Here is a 19,583-nt window from a genome sequence, read left to right on the forward strand (position 1 = left end):
TTACCGTGGTAAAAACACTTGAGGCAGTCGACCAGGACAAACATGGGATTAATGGGATGGGCTTCGGCCAGTTAGTCACTGCCAGAGATGACATCTGGACAAGAAAAGAAAGAAATATGACCTCTGGGTACTGTTCTGTGTTATTATACTTTCATTTATTTGTAAACAATCATAAATGCAACATATTTAGTTCCAATTCTAAATTAAGGTAGTTCTGATAATCAGTGTGAAGCATAGCAAAAGCAGTATTGAGCCCAATACCAGTAGTATTTATTGGGTTTATAAGACACTCACATATCCTCCCATTGAGATGCCAGTCATTCCCAATGGCCAGTATCCTTCTCTCTCCAGCCAATGCAGAAGAACTGTAGACTCCAGGATCAAAGCTCCTCCCATCACAAATAAGTCTGACACGTTTTTTAGACTGGACCGCCTTAAATTAAATAAAAAAAGTTTACTCATCAAGATTATTCCCAACAATAAGAGCTTTAAAACCATGTCCAACAACATTTAAAAATATTAAAACTTGTGCCTCAAGCCACTACTGGGAGAAGAAGAGTTAACTTACAATTGGTCTTTGGGTTTACGATAGCCATGTGAAAAAGATCAAGTCAAGGAAAAAGACATCAGATATACTGAAGACATATAAGTTATAAGTCATGAGCAGTGCTGAAGTCTTAGCCAGCCTATCATGTACAGAGGGGACAATAATGACCAGATCTCCTGGTGATTGTGTAAGCTTCTCTACTTACAAAGAAATTAAGGGTCTATATTGTATGTGTAGGGTTATTATCAATCAATATGAATGAAAAGAATCCAGAAAAGCACATGATACAATTGTTCTAAAATTAAAAATCACTTTAAGTATTTGGTTGCAAACATGACTTATGGAAGCTTAATAGGCCACTCAAGATCATTACTTGCCTTGACGAGTCAAGAGAGCTGTCTGACAAGAGAGCTGTCCATTACTCATCTTCAGTGTCCTGGCTGAGGGAAGTTGGTTCATAACACAGCCCTATCCAGGAGAACCTTGCATACACTACAGCAGGGGTCACCAACCTTTTTGAACCTAAGAGCTACCTCTTGTGTACCGATTAATACGAAGGCTACCAGCTTGATACACACTTTTGATACCGTATATCCACCTTTAATTATGTTATTATTAATGATTAATCATGTTCATGTAAAAAAATGATCATGTTAATGATTTCTCACAATAATTATCAATAATGATTTAACAAGGTAAGAAACAGGGAACAGAAACATACAGAAGCTCTTGAAGAAAAAAAATCTAAAGAGAATATAACTCAAATAAAGTGCAAAACTCCTTGCTTTTGACTGTTTTTAAGAGAATCATTTTTTCAGCAGGGTAAAAAGTAACTGGTCATAGAAAATACACTTGTGGTCTGATATAATTACAGTGAATGCTGCACTGTTTTGAGATTTGAATCTTTATCACCGTGAATGTGAATATTGAGATTTGAATCTTTATTATTGTCACAGTGAATTCTTCCACATTTAAGTTGCGACATTCAAGTCTTTGTCTAATAACTAAACATCAGAACGGTACTTTTAGAGACAACAAGAGATTGTCTGTTTTAGGACACACTCAGAAAAATGCAAATCCCATAAATTTTTCATACATCTAATATATCACCGAGCCCTGAGGGTCACTCAGAGGCACACTCTCCACCCTCAGGGTGCAGCACACAAAAAACAAGAACACATTACAAACACACATGAACAAAAGGCTAAATTAATTTCACCAAAGTTGTAACATTACTTAAATCCTAACTTTAACCATAACACTACAAACACAAGAATGCTTACTTTACTGTACCTATAAGCCTTAACAGTTCAAGACAGGAATACCCCCCCTAGGCTGTGTTAAAATGACTAAGTATATCTCTCCATCTGGAAAAAGCTTTTCAGCTATGTCCTATTTCAGCTATGATATCCTGTGGCCCAATGGGTTAAGTCTGTGACTTAACCCATTGGGCCACAGGATATGGGGCCCAAGTGGGAGACCTGTGTTCAACTCCCATCTAAAATACTTTTGGAAATATGAAGCTTTTTCTTCTCCGTATTAAAACAAACAGGATTTTCACCATTGCCACTAGGATGTGTAATGGAGCCATGTGGATCAATGGCAGTAGTGGCTGAGTGGATAAAGTCATTGACTCTGAACGAACCTAGAGTCACAGGTTCAATGATGTGCCTGGCTAAGTCAGCAAAACTATACTTTAGTCTGTATCTGCCTGAAAGCAAACACAGTTCCAGAAAAACTTCCATTCACTCCGATTGAAAATATTCTCTGCCTTTTTTTTTTGACCATTTATTTTTCACACAGCTAATATATCACTGCGCCCTGAGGGTTGCGCACGCACGCACGCACGCACGCACGCACGCACGCACATAAAATGACAAGTACACATTACAAACACACCTGAACAAAAGGCTAAATTGATCATTACTTAATGATAACATAACATTACTTAAATCCTAAACTTAACTATAACACTTTGAACACAAGAACGGTTACTTTACCCAATAACGAGATTAACCTGCCAGGGGGGTTCATCCATTTAATTAATATTAAATGCTCATTGAAGCCTTGGGATTAATAAAGTGAAGTTTTTGTGATCACCCTTGTGGTTTTGCGATAACAAGCCTATTAAGCAGGGGGGGAAATCAGCTTCAGTGCAACTGCACAACTGATTGAGTTGCTCTGTGGAGTTTCCTGCCTTTGGAGCACTGTCTCCATGACAACGACGCAGGTGCAGTAGATAGTGATTGAGCTCAGTAAGACTTTGATTGACGGGTCAAACTCTGCTGCTTAAACTCTCTACTGCTCAGTGTCCACAGTGTCTACACTGTCCATTCCTGATGAGAGTAGGTGTACACATTCAACTTTTTTAAAGTACCTGATCTTTCTTATGTAAGTATATTTAGCCATACGTGTATTGCAGTATTAATGGTAAGTATTTCTGGCACCCTAGCAGGAACTGGTGTGAGAAGGAGTGAACACTGCAATTATTGATGCATGGTTCGGTATAAAAATATTCACATTTGTTTTAGGTTTACACCTTTCTGACTGTTGCAACATTCAAGTCTTTTTTTGAAAAAAATAGATATCTTAAAATTGCTAAGCATTTCTTTCCATCTGGAGGAAGCTCTTCAGCTACGTCTTCTTTCAGCTTTTATATCCTGTAGCTTCATGGCTTAAATGAATTCTCTGGATTCTTATCTGACTTAGTTCTTAGCACAGATAAAGTAATTGTAGTGGGAGACTTTAGCATTCATGTAGATGTTGACAGCAACTGTCTCAGCACTCCTTTTAACTCCTTAATAGACTCTATTGGTTTTACTCAGCAGGTAAATGAACCAACTCATCGTTTTAACCATACCCTCAATCTTGTCATGACATATGGGGTTGAAATTGATAATTCAATAGTTCTTCCCCAAAACCCTCTGTTATCTGACCATTTCTCATTAACTTTTGAATTTACCATAATTGACCTTAAAGTAGCTGGAAAGAAATGTTACTATAGCAGATGTTTATCTAACAACGCTGTTGCCAGATTCAAGCAGATGATTCCATCATCATTTGCCTCAGTGTCTTGTAGCTAAATCAAGCAGAACAGGTTGACTGTCTTGTAGGTGATGCTGCAGCTTCTCTACGTACAATGTTAGACACAGTGGCTCCTCCTCTGAAGAAGGCAGTGAATCAAAGGAGGTAGGCTCCATGGTATAACTCAGACATCCGCAGCCTAAAGCACAGGACCAGACAACTAGAAAGGCAGCTGCGTCTCAACAAAATAAATGTAAACTGCATTGCATGGAAGGACAGTCTAAGAATATATAAAAAAGCACTTTGTGCTGCTAGAAAAATATGTTATTCCTCCTTAATTGAGGAAAATAAAAACCACCCCAAGTTTCTTTTCAGCACTGTAGCCAGGCTGACAAAGAGTCATAGCTGTGTTGAGGCTACTATCCCCTTAAATCTCAGCAGCAATGACTTTATGAACTACTTTACTAAAAAAATTATCACCATTAGAGAAGGCATTCAGCAGCAACCTCTTCGAAATGACAGAAAGCACTGTCTAGATTCATCAACTTTAAATTTACCAAAGCCTCTGTCTTACCTAGACAGCTTCTTCCACATAACTCATATGGAGTTAACCTCAATAATTAACTCTTCCAAGTCGTCCACTTGTCTTTTAGATCCAATCCCAACCAGATTACTCAAAGAAATTTTACCTTTAATCAGCTCCTCCATGTTAAATCAAATCAACACAACATCTTTACATTTAGGCTATGTACCACAGGCTTTTAAGGTGGCTGTGGTCAAACCTTTATTAAAAAAATGGACCCTGGACGCTAGAGAACTAGCCAACTATAGGCCCATTTCAAATTTACCCTTTATTTCTAAGATTCTTGAAGAAAGTGTGGCTAAACAACTATCGGGACCACCTGAGTGGGAATAACCTGTACGAAGATTTTCAGTCAGGATTTAGAAAACATCATAGCACAGAAACAGCTCGTTAGAGTCACTAATGATCTTCTCTTAGCTTCAGACAATGGTCTAGCTTCTGTCCTTGTCCTGTTAGATCTTAGTGCTGCATTTGATAAAATTGTTCATAACATTCTATTACAGAGACTAGAACATAGAATCGGAATTAAAGGAGCAGCATTGGGATGGTTTCAATCATATTTGTTGAACAGATTCCAGTTTGTTCAGTTAATGAGAAATTCTCCACATGCACAAGGATTAGCTATAGAGTACCACAGGGTTCTGTGCTTTAAATGTTTCCACAACATTCAACTATTCGTTCAGCTCTTGGACTCTATTGACCTATTTTGATACATCCAGCTATATTTCATCAAATTCAGCAATAATTTACATACTCCCTTCATTTCAGTGTTTCTTGAATTTCAGCAGATCTCTTTGAACTTTCCTTATTTTGAAATTCTGCTGCTTCAGCTCAGAAAATATTGAGCTCTGTTTAAACACCCAGTTCTGTTCAGATACATTCATCTATACTTTATGTGCTTAAGCTACTTTCAGATGTTTAAATGTTTCAGCTATTTTCAGCAATACATTCAGCATGGCAGCATTCACTGTGCATTTTTCTATGGAAATGCTTTATCGAGTTATTATTATTATTCCATACGTTTTTTCTGGATCTACTGTAACTGGTCCCGCATACTTTTAGTTACAGAAACCATTAAAACATCAAGATATTCTGCTTTTTAAGTAGAAGTCTGCTTCCATTTTTTATATTCAGATATTTCATATTTTCAAGTTATTAAGCTTTATTCATGAAAATTTCCCCATTCAAATGAATGGACAAACATTTTCAAATACTCTTCAGCTTAGTCTCATTTAAGCTTTAACTACTTCAGCATACTTTAAGCTACAGACACCGTTCAAACTTTAAAACAGTCTTCATCATATTCAACTATTAATCTTCCGTTCAGCCTTTTAATATCTTTAATATTTTCTGATCTATAGCAGTTTAAATATTGTGTGGTTTTTGGTCAACTTTTCCATTAGTGTGTATTGCATGAGTTAGAGTGTGTGATGTCACAGCTAGAGTGTGAAGGAATTTTTATTTTTTTTTTGACAGAACTTCTCTTTAACTCATGACTACAGCTACAACTTCTTTCTTATGATATGTCTGGTGAAGCCCCTGAGACCTATACTTTTGTCTGTAGCTGCCTCAAAGCGCAGAGTTCCAGAAATCCTGCCACTCACTCTAATGCATTTGGCTGTGAGACTATTTCAGAGAAACGCAGAGGTATGACATTTTGAAATTTGAATTTTTTTTCTAAAAATATAAAACTTATACCGGTTGCTTATTAAACCATTGGCATTCATAAAGTCTGTCTAACATGACAACGGCACGGCTGCAGCTTTGACTGACAGGCTGATTAGTTCATTACACTGTTTGAATTTTTGGTAATTAATCGGACACTTTCCTTGAATCCTTTCAAAAATAAAAGCACCAATCCAAATCTTTAGCTTTAATAGCACTATTTTTGCTTCTGAATGTGTAATAGTGATTACTTAAATGAGAAAACTTCACAGTTAAGCTATTAACTGTAAAATTGTATTTTCCTCCAAATACTTTTAAAATAAAAGTTTCAAATTTTGGTTTTGACTGGTTAAATATGACTACTTAATGAGACTACTTTATAGTTTAGTAGTATTACCTGCATGTTTCGTCGATATCCTTTCAAAATAAGAGCACCAATCTAAATCTTTAGCTAAATATAGCAATATTTCTGCTTTCAACTGAGGTATTGTGAGTAGTTAATGAGTCTATTATACAATTGAGCAATTACCCACATTGGCTTCTTCTAAATACTTTCAAAATAAAAGCACCAATCCAAATCCTTAGCTACAAATAGCAGTATTTCTGGTTTATTATGACTAGTTAAGACTCTTTTACTGTTTAGCAATTACCTGCACACGTTTCCTCCAAAGTTCCAACTTTTTCCTCTGCAGCTACTTTCGGGTGTATTAAATTTTGTCCATAACTTTAAGCTATTCTTTTATCTTTTGAACTTGAAATAGCAGTATTTCTGGTTTATTATGACTAGTTAAGACTCTTTTACTGTTTAGCAATTACCTGCACACGTTTCCTCCAAAGTTCCAACTTTTTCCTCTGCAGCTACTTTCAGGTGTATTAAATTTTGTCCATAACTTTAAGCTATTCTTTTATCTTTTGAACTTAAAACTATTTATTTATAAGATTTAGCTGTTTTGGTTTTCATTTACGTATACTGTGTCTTCTTGTATTTTTAGCAATTCTTTCGAATTGAGCAAATCTTTTTTTAACATTCCTCAATTTGAAATTGAACTGCTTCAGCTTCTTCTTTAAACATTGAGGTCAGTTTAAACAACTCATTCTCTTTAAAATACATTCATCTGTTCTTTACATGGTTTAGCTATTTTCAGCTGTTTTAAGTCTTTTAGCTACTTTCAGCAATTTTCCAGGAATACATTCATCATGGCAGCATTCACTGTGCATTTTCCTAATGCCTTAATAATGAGTGTATGTCCAACACAGACTGGTTGATTTTTCAGTTTTACGCCAAACATAATTATTATGTTTTCTATCAGGAAACGTTTATAGATGTGATGTCGTTAGATGAGAACTCAGAGGCGAGGGAGAGATATTACAGCGACTTCAATTGAGTTGATCCAAGAACAATACAGCATCTGCACGAACCTTTACCAGATGTGAAGCACAGTGTTACTACTGTAGATGTCATGTCATGTGATGATCAACAAACTGGTCATCAATCACAGACTGAGGGGACAAGTGACGACTGTATTTTTACACATACACTTATAGCTCACCAGTGTGGTGCACCACTGAGTGGTGCTATAAGCTATTCTACATAAGAGGCCTGCAAGTGACTCGTAGTCCTTGTGGGTTGCATCAGGTTGGTGACCCCTGCACTAAAGGTTTCCTATTCATAGATGTCTATTGTATTACAAATGAGCTGCCGTGAGGTCATTTCCATGTAGTTCTTGGCTGATTGGCTGATGATCGTTCTTTCCCCAGAGAATGCAGGTCAGTTTAGAACATCTGTGTCATGTTTCCTTGGTTCATATTCTGTATCCATCCTTGACAATACAAAAAAATAAATAAAATCTCTTTGTAAGTTGTTACAGAATCAGCAGGGGATGAAATCTGTATATTCCCCACTGTACAACCAAAAGGGAACTAGGCTGTAATGTGGAATTCTGTTAGGGTTTTGATAGATCAGAAAAATAATTCTGATGATAAAAAGGCAATGTCGACAGGAGTTCACAAATCATACACTACAGACAGGAAACAGGCAAATGTGTTACTGTTTGGGTGGATTTTTCCTGCTTTAGTTCAAAACTCATACTCATGTGTGCATAACCTACAGGCAGCGAACATGTTGGTAAATGTGCCGCTTCTGCTGGGATGAGGGTCATGTCAGAGCAAGGATGTGGCTTTCAACTGTGCCTACATACATAAATAATACAGATATCAAAATAAGCACAAATCGGATGGTTGGGGTTCAAAAGAACAACAGAAGGATATAATAAGGATTCTCCAGGAGCAGCGAAGCCATTCCTGCCTCTTTAATCATGGGTCTGGCCATTAGGGTCCGTCGACGCCAGAAAAACTGAAAACACAAAATATTTTTAATCCGAAATCAGAAAATATTCACGAGAACAGCTTTTTGGGTAATGACTGTATATTCAGATAAAAAAGAGCCTCACATGGTCTCCAGTCCCAGCCAAGTGGATACATACTGATCTGTTCTTTTTCCATCTCTTAGGAACTATAAACTGGAACCTGAAAAACACACATGCTGTGAGGACCCAGCTTGATACCACAGCACGCAATCGCATCATTACATTCATTGTGTGAAACCTGACAGGCCGACGATAGACATATGTTTTTATCATCCATCTCACATGAACAATGCTCAACACTGATCTTATTTTTGTTGGATTCACCAAGCTAGCATTTTTTTAAATTACTTTGTTGTTAGTTAATAGTGCAACCTTTTCTCCAGAAAGAGACAGCGCTTCATCTGCTGTGACACCTTAGTGTCAAGGGTAAAATAATCATACCTGGCTTTGACTGCCTCTGGCGGTAAGATTCCAGGAACCAGGTGCTCCAGGGGAGAGAAGAAGAAGCCATTGTGAATCTGACAGTCAGAGTGGTCCTCTGTCTGAACACACAAACTAAAACAATTAGCAGTGACAACACAAAAACAAATATTATGTATATGCAATGTGGACCACACACACACTAAGTACCTTGTTTATATACACTGGATAGTTCTCAGGCACCAGAGACCTGCAACGTTCTCTATTTCCAATGATTTTTCGAAACTCAAAGATTCTGAAAAACAAAAACAAGGAAGATTAACACTCGTACAGATCTTTTGGGTTTATCACTAACTGCACAACAACAGTATCACAGATCATTACAATGTCTTTGATGTTATTCATTGTAACATCATGTTTACTCTGTGTATTAATGTGTCTTTTGAAGAGAATCAGTATGTTGCCTAAAAAAACATTATGCACATTCAGATCTGTAAACACAATACAATACTTAATACTATCATAACAGTATTTGGTTCAGTACCTCTTCAGGTCTTCCGGCGTCCCCCATCCTCCAATGAAGAGTTTGGTAAGGAGTAGTCTTCTGTAAAATTTATCCAATCGACTCACACCCATGGACCAGCACCTAGAAGCTACACACACACACAATTTACTACTCTGTGTGTGTGTGTGTGTGTGTGTGTGTGTGTGTGTGTGTGTGTGTGTGTGTGTGTGTGTGTGTGTGTGTGTGTGTGTGTGTGTGTGTAAAACTAGATTAGAATTGTGCGTTTGTAAATCCAATCTGTGCGTGCATAAACTAATCTGTGCGTGCGTAAACCGATCTGCACTTGTAGACTTAGTGGGGCTATACCATGCTTACACTTATAATTTGGGGCGTTAAAATTATGCACAAATCGAGGATAAATTTACAAGAAAAATAATGTGACCTTAATTTGCCTCCACACCCTGATTGGATAATATACAAGGAAGTTGTCGTGGTCCTTTGACTTTGGCACAGCAGATCCTGAAAGCTCCACAAGCAGTACACAGCAACAAGCTAGTCCACTGACCGATGACTTTAATTACATTTAATGATCAGACAGACATGATTGCTCATATTCATGTGATGTGAAGTGATGTTACTCTTGTGATTTGCTGAAGTGATGCAGCTGCGCGAATGTTAAACTGGTGTTTCTATCAGACGTTAATGTGGCATGTTAGCCAACAGGCTATTAGCAATGCCATGCTAGGTTATCATGCAGCTGGACTTAAGGTGGGTATGTTCCAGTAACACTGCCGTAGTGACTCTGTGTGATCGTTTATCAGACCACAATAAACACGTTTGCTTTAGGTGAGCAGGTTTACTTTAACAATGCTTTTAATCAGCCTGATAAGTAATACAGTTGTTAGACAGGCTTGGATTTCAGTGCAGAATCACGGTGCTTCTCCCTGAACAACACCAGTCTACTAGGAGAAAGATGCTCAGTGTTGCTGGAGAATCTCTCAAGATATCACCAATACTAAACACACGGACAGAAAGCTTGGTCTGAGAAATCGTAATCATTTATTTAGTTCGCAGCATTCACTTTCAACCGACAGCTGACATTTACACCGCTCTGACTGTGAAAGACAAGACGCTCCTGATCGTTCGCTTTCAACTGGTTTATTATGAGTAGGTAATGAGTCTATTATCCAATTTAGCAATTGCCCACACTGCCTTATTCCATATACTTTCAAAATTGAAGCACCAATCCAAATCCTTAGCTAAAGATAGCAGTATTTTGCTTTCAACTAGTTCATGCAATTACCTACACACGTTTCCTTAAAAGCTCCAACTTTTTCCTCTGCAGCTACTTTCAGGTGTAATAGCTTTAAGCTATTCTTTTATCTCTTTAACTTAAAACTATTTATTAATTAGATTTATATGTTTGTTACATGTTACATTGTAGGTATATTGTGTCTTCCTGTATTTTCAGCAGTTCTTTAATTTCAGCAAATCTGTTTCAACTTTCCTCAATTTGAAATTCAACTGCTTCACCTTCTTCTGCAAACATTCAGCTCTGTTTAAAAAAAATGATTCTCTTGAAGTAGATGATGTCTGAGGTACTGTCCTAGGGGATGTGTTACTGTACATGTTCTGGTCCAGATCTCCATGACATGCAGAACAGTCTTTGAGGTTTGCAGTAATTCCCACCTAAATGAAGGGCAGTACCATCAAAGCTGTGATTGACCAGTTTCTATTTTGCACAGGAAGATGGATTGATGATGCCATTATTTACAAAAAACGCATTCAGAAGCACCTGGAGGGCTTCATCACATCAGCCAGTTTTGCTTTGCACACTGCGCCGCAGCCTTCATCACTCTTTGTGGCCCAAAAACTGTCCAGCCACTTTGCTTAGTTCGCCTTGTTAGTGGGAGCTGGCAACAGCTCTCACACGAATGATATCTTCGGTCTTTATTCTTCTTATCACAGTCAATGCTTCCAGCATTCACTGTTTAGTTGTTGTAATCTTTATTTAACTAACTAGTCCCACATACTTTCAGCTACAGAAACCATTCAAGTATCAAAATGTTCAGCTTTTTAAAGGACAGGTGTGCTATTTTCACATTCATATCTCTTATACTTTTCAAATTATTATGTTTTTTAAACTTTTTTTCCCCATTGAAATGAATGGAAAACTATTTTGAAATTTTGAAACATACGCTAAGCTACAGACACCATTTAAACTACATACTTTACAAAACTATTCAACAATTAATCTATTGTTCAGCTTTTTAATATCTTTAACACTTTGAGTTATAGTCATTTTTTGCTGAATTCTCAGCTTTTCCATTAGTGAGTATTGCGTGAATTAGAGTCACAGCTAGAGTGTGAGGACACATTTTTTTCAGACAGCATTTATCTCTAGCTCGTCACTACAGCCACAGTTTTAACTCTATCAACATATTTTCTTCACTCATTTGTAGCCATACTTGTCTTCTTTCTAATGATATGTCTAGAGCCACAGTTTTCACTCTATGAACATATTATTTTCAGTCGTACTCATACTTGTCTTTTTTCTAATGATGTGCCTGGTTAAGCCCTCAGACATATACTTCAGTCTGTAGCTGCCTATAAGCGAGTTCCAGAAATCCTCCCATTCACTCTAATGCATTTGGCTGAGAGACTTTTTCAGAGAAATGCAGAGGTACAACATTTTGAAATCGTTACTGCCACAATTTTTTGTCTTCAAATATAAAACTCATACCAGTTGCTCATTAAACCATTGGCATTCATAACAGATATTGACAGCTATTATAGCTGTCAATGGCTGAGAGCAGAATGATCCTCATTTTCCCGCCTTTCGTCTCCATGACAACAGCGCAGCTGCATCTTTCAGTGACAGGTCAAACTCCTGATGCTCAGTGTAGCAACTCTATGCATATTACTGATTAGTTCATTACACAGTTTGATTGTTTAGTAATTAATCACACACTTCCCCTAAATCCTTTCAAAATAAAAGCACCAATCCAAATGTTTAGGTTTAACAGAACTATTTTTTGCTTTTGAATGGGTAATTGTGACTAGTTAATGAGACTATTTTACAGTTTAGCTATTAAGAACGCACAGCTCCTCCAAATCCTTTCGAAATAAAAGCCCCAATCCTGATCTACATAGCAACATTTGTGCTATCAACTAGTTTATTATCATTAGTTTATTAGATCAATATACTGTTTAGCAATTACCTGCACAGGCTACCTTCAGATCCTTTCAAAATAAAAGCACCAACTCAGATCTTCAGCTAAAAACAGCAATATTTCTACCTTCAACTGGTTTCTTATGACCAGTTAATGAGACTATTTTGCTGTTTAGCAATTACCTGCACATACTTCCTCTATATCCTTTCAAAATAAAAGCACCAATGCAGATCTTTTGCTAAAATACAATATTTCTGCTTTTAACTGGCTTATTATGAGTAGTTAGAGACTATTTTAAATTTTAACAGTTACTTACATATGCATCTTCCATATAACTTCAAAATAAAAGCACCAATTTAATATATCAGCTTTTTGTCATTTTATGCCTTTGAATGGGTAATGACTGCTAATTAATTTAATTAATTTCAGCATTTATTTCAATTTCAGCAAATCTTTTACAACTTCCCTCAATTTGAAATTCAACTGCTTCAGCTTCTTCTGCAAACATTCAGCTCTGTTTAAACAACTCATTCTCTTTAAATCCATTCATCTGTGCTTTACATGCTTCTGCGATTTTCAGTGTTTCAGCTACTTTCAACAATTCTCCAGGAATACATGTAACATGGCAGCATTTACTGTGTATTTTCCTATGGAAATGCCTTATCTAGTTAAGAAAACACTTCCTCTAAATCCTGTCAAAATAAAAGCACCAAGCCAAATAATTAGCTTTAATAGCAATATTTCTGGCTTCTTTTGGCTGAGTAATTATGAATATTTAAAGATTGATTAACAGTTTAGTAATTACCCACACATTTCCTTTAAATCCTTTCAAAATAAAAGCACTAATACAATTTAATACCTTAAATGCGTTAGATTTTTGGAACGTTTCTGGTTCTGACTGAATAATTACCAATCGTTAATGAGACTATTTTACAGTTCAGTAAATAACCACACACACACACTTATTACGGTGCTTTTATCATGAAAGTGTTTAATCTAAATCTATTTTGCCTTAATAGGGCTATTTTTGCTTTTGAATAATAAATTATGACTATTTAATGACTATTTTTTAGTTTATTAATCACTCACACACAACCTCTAAACCCTTTAAAAAAAAGCACCAATGTAATTTATTACCTTGATTTACCTTATGACTAGTTATTAAACTACTACACAGTTAAGCAATTAATTACAAATACTTCCTTCAAATCCTTTCAAATTAAAAGTCAGCTTTTTCATGATTGACAACAATGCACTTTGGTCAACATATTATTCTTTGTCATCTTTTTACCATGGTCAACTCGTATTAATCTTTATCAACGTTTTGTTGTAGTCAACTTTTTTACGTCAGCAGCTTAATCAGCGTTTAGCATCTTTTCAGCAACAGAACAGCTCTCCCACTTTTTCTAGTGTGTGTGAAAACCCGAAGGATACTTTCTACACAGTTGTGTTGGTACCCAGAAGTAAATGCAATGTATTGGTACTGGATCCCTTAAAGCCTCATCACATCTCCATAACTTTCAAGATTTTTTAAAGAATTTGAACTATCAAAATCAAAGTTCAATAGATTATGAAACATTATAAAACGATGCTTACAGTTGTAACTGCCAGCTAACACTAAGCTCAGCTATGCTGAAGTAGCTTAGATGCTATCATTGCCACCTTCTCTGCTTTTAAAGGTTTTAAGCCATAATTTTATGGTTATGGCTCAAAAAACATTCAGAAATTGATAGTAGCGATAATTGAATGAGCATTGTTTCTTCTATGCCAATGGTAAAAAGAAGAGTAAATAGAGGAAACCCTGCTCACTCATTCACTGTCTGCTGACCAAGAAACCTGCCTGTGTATTACAGTAGGTTTTATCACTGTCATACGCGTATGAAGCACATTATAACTGATGAACTGACTTTAGGTCTAGTATCATGATACCAGAGACAGAGACTTGGGTTTCAAGACACAAAGTTGTACAATACATAGGTCAAACAATCCTAAACAACCAAATGTTACCAGTCCATCACAAAACCACATCAGTCACATACTGTACGTGCGCAGTATAATGATTTGACATTTCTAATAGTAGGAATTAGTTACATTTTTAAACGTATCAAACTATCGGAAACGTTTTATTTACAAAATTCCTCTGAAGAATTCTCTTCCGCACCCCTCAGTCTTCTGTGTTTGCAGAGAGAACTGTAAGCTTATCTTAATATCCTTGCTTTAGTTTTGTGTATCCATTCAAACAAACAAACAGTGTAATGAACGATCAGAGTAAAAGTCCTAACTTTAAACTAAGTTATTAAACAGTTATGGTGATATGTACCACACTGTAAAAACACAGACAGGCCAAACAAACGATTCTATTGACTGGTGTTACCAGTTCAATGTATTTTATGGTCAGACTAGTGTTATATATTTGACACCAAGGGCATCGCCACCCATTCGTTACCTCCTGCCCGAAGTTCAACTTGTAGCTAGCGTCATTAGCCAACTTAGCTCGATTCAGTCATCACGGGGTCAGGAACAGCAGAGAGCGGGGGAAGGCGACAGACGCCCGGCTGACAGGGACACAATACTCCTCTACCTGACAGTGGGACGGTTCGGTCTTCGGTATCAAGAGTTCAGCGCTGCTGTTCCGAGGAGGACGAACTGGCGAAGCAGGTCTGTCAACCTGCCACTGACTTCTTCTTCTTCTGTGGTTGTCAGGTGGCCTCATGCTGCCCCCTTCAGTTCTTCTTATATACTGCTATTATTCGTTCAAGAAGGTTCAACATATTGCATGTAATGTGTTGAATTACCCTATATATCTATAGGTATAGATAAAATAAATGAAAAGGGTTTTGTTTTGCTTGCAGATGAATTCATGCATCCTGGTCACATTTTAGGTGAGGAGCGATAACTCAGCAGCTACACCTTTCATCCCAGCTTGCTACACATGCTCCTTAAATCCTGCACAGAACAGTTACTACTAGTGATGGGTCCGGCAACACCGATGCGTCGACGCATGCGAAACACTCTCGGTGCGCGTATCACGTTGGGAAAGCACGTGACCGATACAGTTCCTGTATCAGTCACTGTCTGACGCCCCAAACTGTGTTTATAAGGCAGCGCATGTGTTGGGATGCATCTGCCAAAAGGAATCCATGAGCGTTTGCCGTTCATCGTCATATTCATCTATAATTCATTTCATATCGGAAAATAAGGTGTCTTTTTTGATTTAGTTTTATAATAACGTGAAAGTGTAATAATAAAATAATTAATTAATTTTAAAAAAAATTTTACTTGATCTATCTGAATTCAGATTAATTTCAACGTGACCCTTAGTTTACCAATCATATTATTTTATGTAGGTTAAATGTCGCATTTGTTTGACAGAAATTTCCTATTTTAACAAAACCACCTCAGTGTGTCCAAGTGCAATGAGTGCAATCAGTAGACTGCAGTCAGAACAGCAGCTGTCTACACCCACTTCAGGCATGTTATTCAGTATTATTTGTTTCTTGTTTGGAAATCTTGTACTAAAATACCAGTTTGTTGTTTCTAGATAACCTAGATAATCTCCTCATTGTAGTGGGCAGGCAGACCAAATTTGTTAAAAAAAAAACAGGCATCTTCATTCACAATATGTTCACTTAGATTTTTACGTTATGATACATGTCCACTTTTTATCGACTGTATCTAAAAATATCAATTTTAAATTTAAATGAAGATATGAAATAATACTATATAAAATACAATACCTTAAATTATATTATTGTATATATTAAGTCATCAAATCAGTGTCAGATGAGTCTGTCTGTAGGGATTTTTAAGGTCCAGCAGGTGTCAGTATTCAGTGACACAGTATCGGCACAGATCAATATCAATATCACTATCAATACAGTTTTGCAATTTGTCGAAACTCTTCATGACGCCTCATCTACCCATCACTAGTTACTACTGTTGTTTTGCTTTTGAACTGAAGCCTTCTAACAATATGTGAGGTTGAGAGTTTGAAACCCAGAGTTGGAGATTTAGAATTTACTCGTTTTCCATAGATCACAGGTAACTTTGTGGTGTCCACTTTTAATTTTTAATCGCATTCTCAGGGTCATTTGCAGGTTTCAGTCCTATGCCAGGACCAGACGGGCAGGGTGATTGTGCTGAAGACATAGCTGTACTGAGTTACAGTGTAGTGTGATTTACACAGATTTAGGGCACATTCTAAAACCGCTTGTAAGGTAGTAGCACTATATTGTAAATCATTTTTTTAAATAATTTAATGTTTTTCTAAAAAAATTGATTTCTGTGATCTGTGTGGTCAGCGGGTTGTTATTCTTCAGAGTCCGTCCTTGTAGTACATGATTCACATTTTATGACCATAGATCCCAAGTTAGGCAGATCAATGTGAGCTTAGCCTCAGCTTGTGCAGTTGTAACTGTAAACAAACTAAGGCAAGTTGATTACAGTTTAGATCTTGCACAGACAAACACAGTCTAGGGTTAGGGTCAGGCCAGTGAGATTCCGTCTATCTTCTGAATACCAGCAGAATGATTCTTTCTTTCACAGCTTCTTCACATCGCTGTCTGCTCACTCTGGTTCCAAACTTATAGTAGGAGGGGACTTTAATTTAGTATTCAACCCAGAGTTGGACAGGCTAAGCAAAGCTGTGAGCAACAGGAACGGGCAATCAGTACAGACCTTAAAACAGTACATGGATGACTTCGGTCTCTGTGACACATGGCGTTCTCTTCATCCTAAATCCAGGGAATATACCTTTTTCTCGCCAGTTCACCACTCTCACTCCTGTATAGATTATATTTTAGTAAATAACTCCCGGCGGGAGTGCTCTGGGGGTCCCAGGGTCGTGGTGGGCGACGACGGCAGAGGCTGCGCCATCGCCGTGGCAGGAGAGGCGCACCCCAGGTGAACGGCCGTGACAGTGGCGGAGTCGAGGCGGATGGCGCCGAAGGAGGCAGCGCCATCCAAACAGCAGGAGGCGTCGAGGGCGAGGCCACCAGTCCGGCAGATGAGGTGAGAACAGACGTGGAGACGTGGTCGGCGCCGGACCACCAGGAACTGATACAGGTGCGGTCAGCGCCGGGCCGCCAGGAACCGATGCAGGTGCGGTCGGAGCCGAGCCGCCAGGAACCGATGCAGGTGTGGCCGGAGCCGAGCCGCCAGGAACCGATGCAGGTGCGGCCGGAGCCGAGCCGCCAGGAACCGAGACGAGCGTGGCAGGCGCCGATGGATCTCCGCAGGAACCTCCGGCATCCCCCGGTACGGCTCCTGCGCACAATTTAACAGAAACAACAACCTCTGCAGGACCACCAGGAACTGCAGCTGGTACGACCTCCTCCTGGAGGTCGGCGGGGACCGTGGCAGCAACTCCAGCCGGCGCGACCTCCTCCTGGAGGTCGGCGGGGGCCTCGGCAGAAACCCCAGCTGGCGCGACCTCCTCCTGGAGGTCGGCGGGGGCCTCGGCAGCAACTCCAGCTGGCGCGACCTCCTCCTGGAGGTCGGCGGGACTGCCCCTCCGAGACTGACAGGGACACGAACGGCGTCCTCGCGGGAGCCGACAGGAACGGGGGCTAGAACGGCGTCCTCGCGGGAGCCGACAGGAACGGGGGCTAGAACGGCGTCCTCGGGGGAGCCAGCAGGAACGACCACTACATGGCCGACAGGAACAGGAACGACCTGGAACGTGAACCGCTGGAGAATGCCCTCTGTGTCGCAAAGAAAATCATCCTTATGAACTGTAAAACTAAAAAAAAATTAAGCATTACTCAGTACCTGAACAGCTTGATTATACCACCTTAGAGGACCTGGGGGTTGAGACCTTGATGACCTGCGTCCGGGGGACTCCCTCCGGGGCTGCCTGCCTGTGCCCGGAGTGGTGTCTCTCCCCTGGGGCGCTGCCCCTGCTCGGGTGGGGCGCTGCCTGCCCTAGCGGTCCGACGTCCTCTGGTGACTGCTCGGGCCTGTTGGAGGGGGGGTTGGCGGACTGCTCAGGCTACAACCTTCATTGGGCCCTGGGTGGAGGTTGGCCCTCAATGCACAACCGCAGAGTATGTGTGTGGGTTTGAGTGTAGCACTACACGGGGCAAGCATGGGCATACTTGAGCGAGAGAATGGGTAAGTGTGAAAAAAGGGTGAGGATGGCTCTGGCTGTGCCGCGTGTGGCGCCTGGGCAGTAGTACTGCGGTCCCTGGGTCTCGGCTGTCTCTTCCTGGCTGGGGGTTGTGGGGGGTGATGGGATGGGTAGCCAGCCGGGAACCTGGCTCTGCGGACCCTGGTGCTCTGCTTCCCAACTACATTTCTCCACATTCATCCACTTAGGTCTGCAAGGGGTGTCCTGCTGATGGAGGGACCGGTGCTACCGGGAAGTGGTTCCGTCCCTCCCAAGTGGGATGCTCTGCAGTTTTAATTGCATTAGCCATTGATTGATTGATGGCTCTGCTTGCTAAACCCCTTGGTGAATTGGCTATCTCCCAAAGTTCCTCATACTTAGCCACATACACATACATTTAGGGCCGGGGGTGGGCTCTTTCACTGGGGCCTGGGGCTGAGGCCAGTTGTGGCCTCGCCAACTGGCCCTGGAGGAGAGATCACCACCCAGTTTTAACTGCAAAAAGACATTTAGGGTGAGGGGGTGCACTGTCCGGGGGACAGACCGCCAGCCAGCGGTCGTGCTCCTGGAGGTGTCACCCTCCTTCAGTGCACTTTAGTTCCACACACTCACGTCCAAGCTGGGTTGCAGGGTTCTGGGGTACCTTTTCTGCTGCCCTCTGCCTCCTTGGGGGGGTTGGGCGGGGCTCGGGAAGAGCTGCGGTCCCTGCCTGGGGCCACATGGACAGCAGGCCAGAGACCTACCCTCCCCACGAATGTAATCGAGCGAATGGTGTGGGAGCGAGAATGTATCTGAGAGTGCAGTGGTTCACGTATGATTGACTAGTTTGTTGTGAGTGAGTCCATGGTGTGTGTGTGTGTGTGTGTGTGTTGATGTGATGATGTGTGTTGTACGTGTGGGTGGGTGTATGCGTCTGTGTTTGTGTGAGTTTGTATGCGTGTGGTGCAGTTGGAGTGTGGGGGGTCCGGTTTTCCACCCGGGGTACGATGGTAGTGATAAGTATCAGTAATACTGATACTGCCATAGCCTGGATGGTCTCTTTTCTGCTGACCCCCACCAATTGCTGGCCTTGTGCTGCAGGCCGGTGTGGTGCCAGGGGATGAGGTCGGGCCGATGGGGTAGGCCCCGCTCCGCTCGTGTAGGGGTGGTGGACTGGGGGCGGGTCCCACTCTGGGCACGGGGGCATCTCCTGGC

At 40.1% G+C, this 19,583-nt stretch overlaps 1 protein-coding gene across 7 annotated transcripts in view; it reads right to left on the minus strand.

Annotated features, from left to right (window-relative positions):
- The window catches only part of abhd18 (abhydrolase domain containing 18), a 38,681-nt gene extending 23,677 nt beyond the window's left edge, over window positions 1-15,004 (minus strand). For 3 of the 7 annotated variants that reach the window (XR_008695985.1, XR_008695984.1, XM_055512578.1), the window contains exons 1-9: window positions 14,730-15,003; window positions 9,150-9,258; window positions 8,816-8,900; window positions 8,627-8,727; window positions 8,270-8,345; window positions 8,086-8,172; window positions 569-594; window positions 295-433; window positions 5-94 (exon numbers count right to left, since the gene is read on the minus strand). Coding sequence is in view for 3 of the 7 variants with exons in the window: in XM_055512578.1 (XP_055368553.1) it covers window positions 5-94; window positions 295-433; window positions 569-594; window positions 8,086-8,172; window positions 8,270-8,345; window positions 8,627-8,727; window positions 8,816-8,900; window positions 9,150-9,241 (696 nt within the window). In the remaining 4 variants the exon portion in view is untranslated. Of the gene's footprint in view, window positions 1-4; window positions 95-294; window positions 434-568; window positions 595-8,085; window positions 8,173-8,269; window positions 8,346-8,626; window positions 8,728-8,815; window positions 8,901-9,149; window positions 9,259-14,729 lie in introns of all 7 variants that reach the window. The other 4 variants (XR_008695983.1, XR_008695982.1, XM_055512576.1 and 1 more) reach the window with 2 other exon arrangements.
- Between the last annotated feature and the right edge of the window lie 4,579 nt (window positions 15,005-19,583).

Source organism: Betta splendens, chromosome 10, assembly GCF_900634795.4.
Source record: "Betta splendens chromosome 10, fBetSpl5.4, whole genome shotgun sequence".
Taxonomy (NCBI): domain Eukaryota; kingdom Metazoa; phylum Chordata; class Actinopteri; order Anabantiformes; family Osphronemidae; genus Betta; species Betta splendens.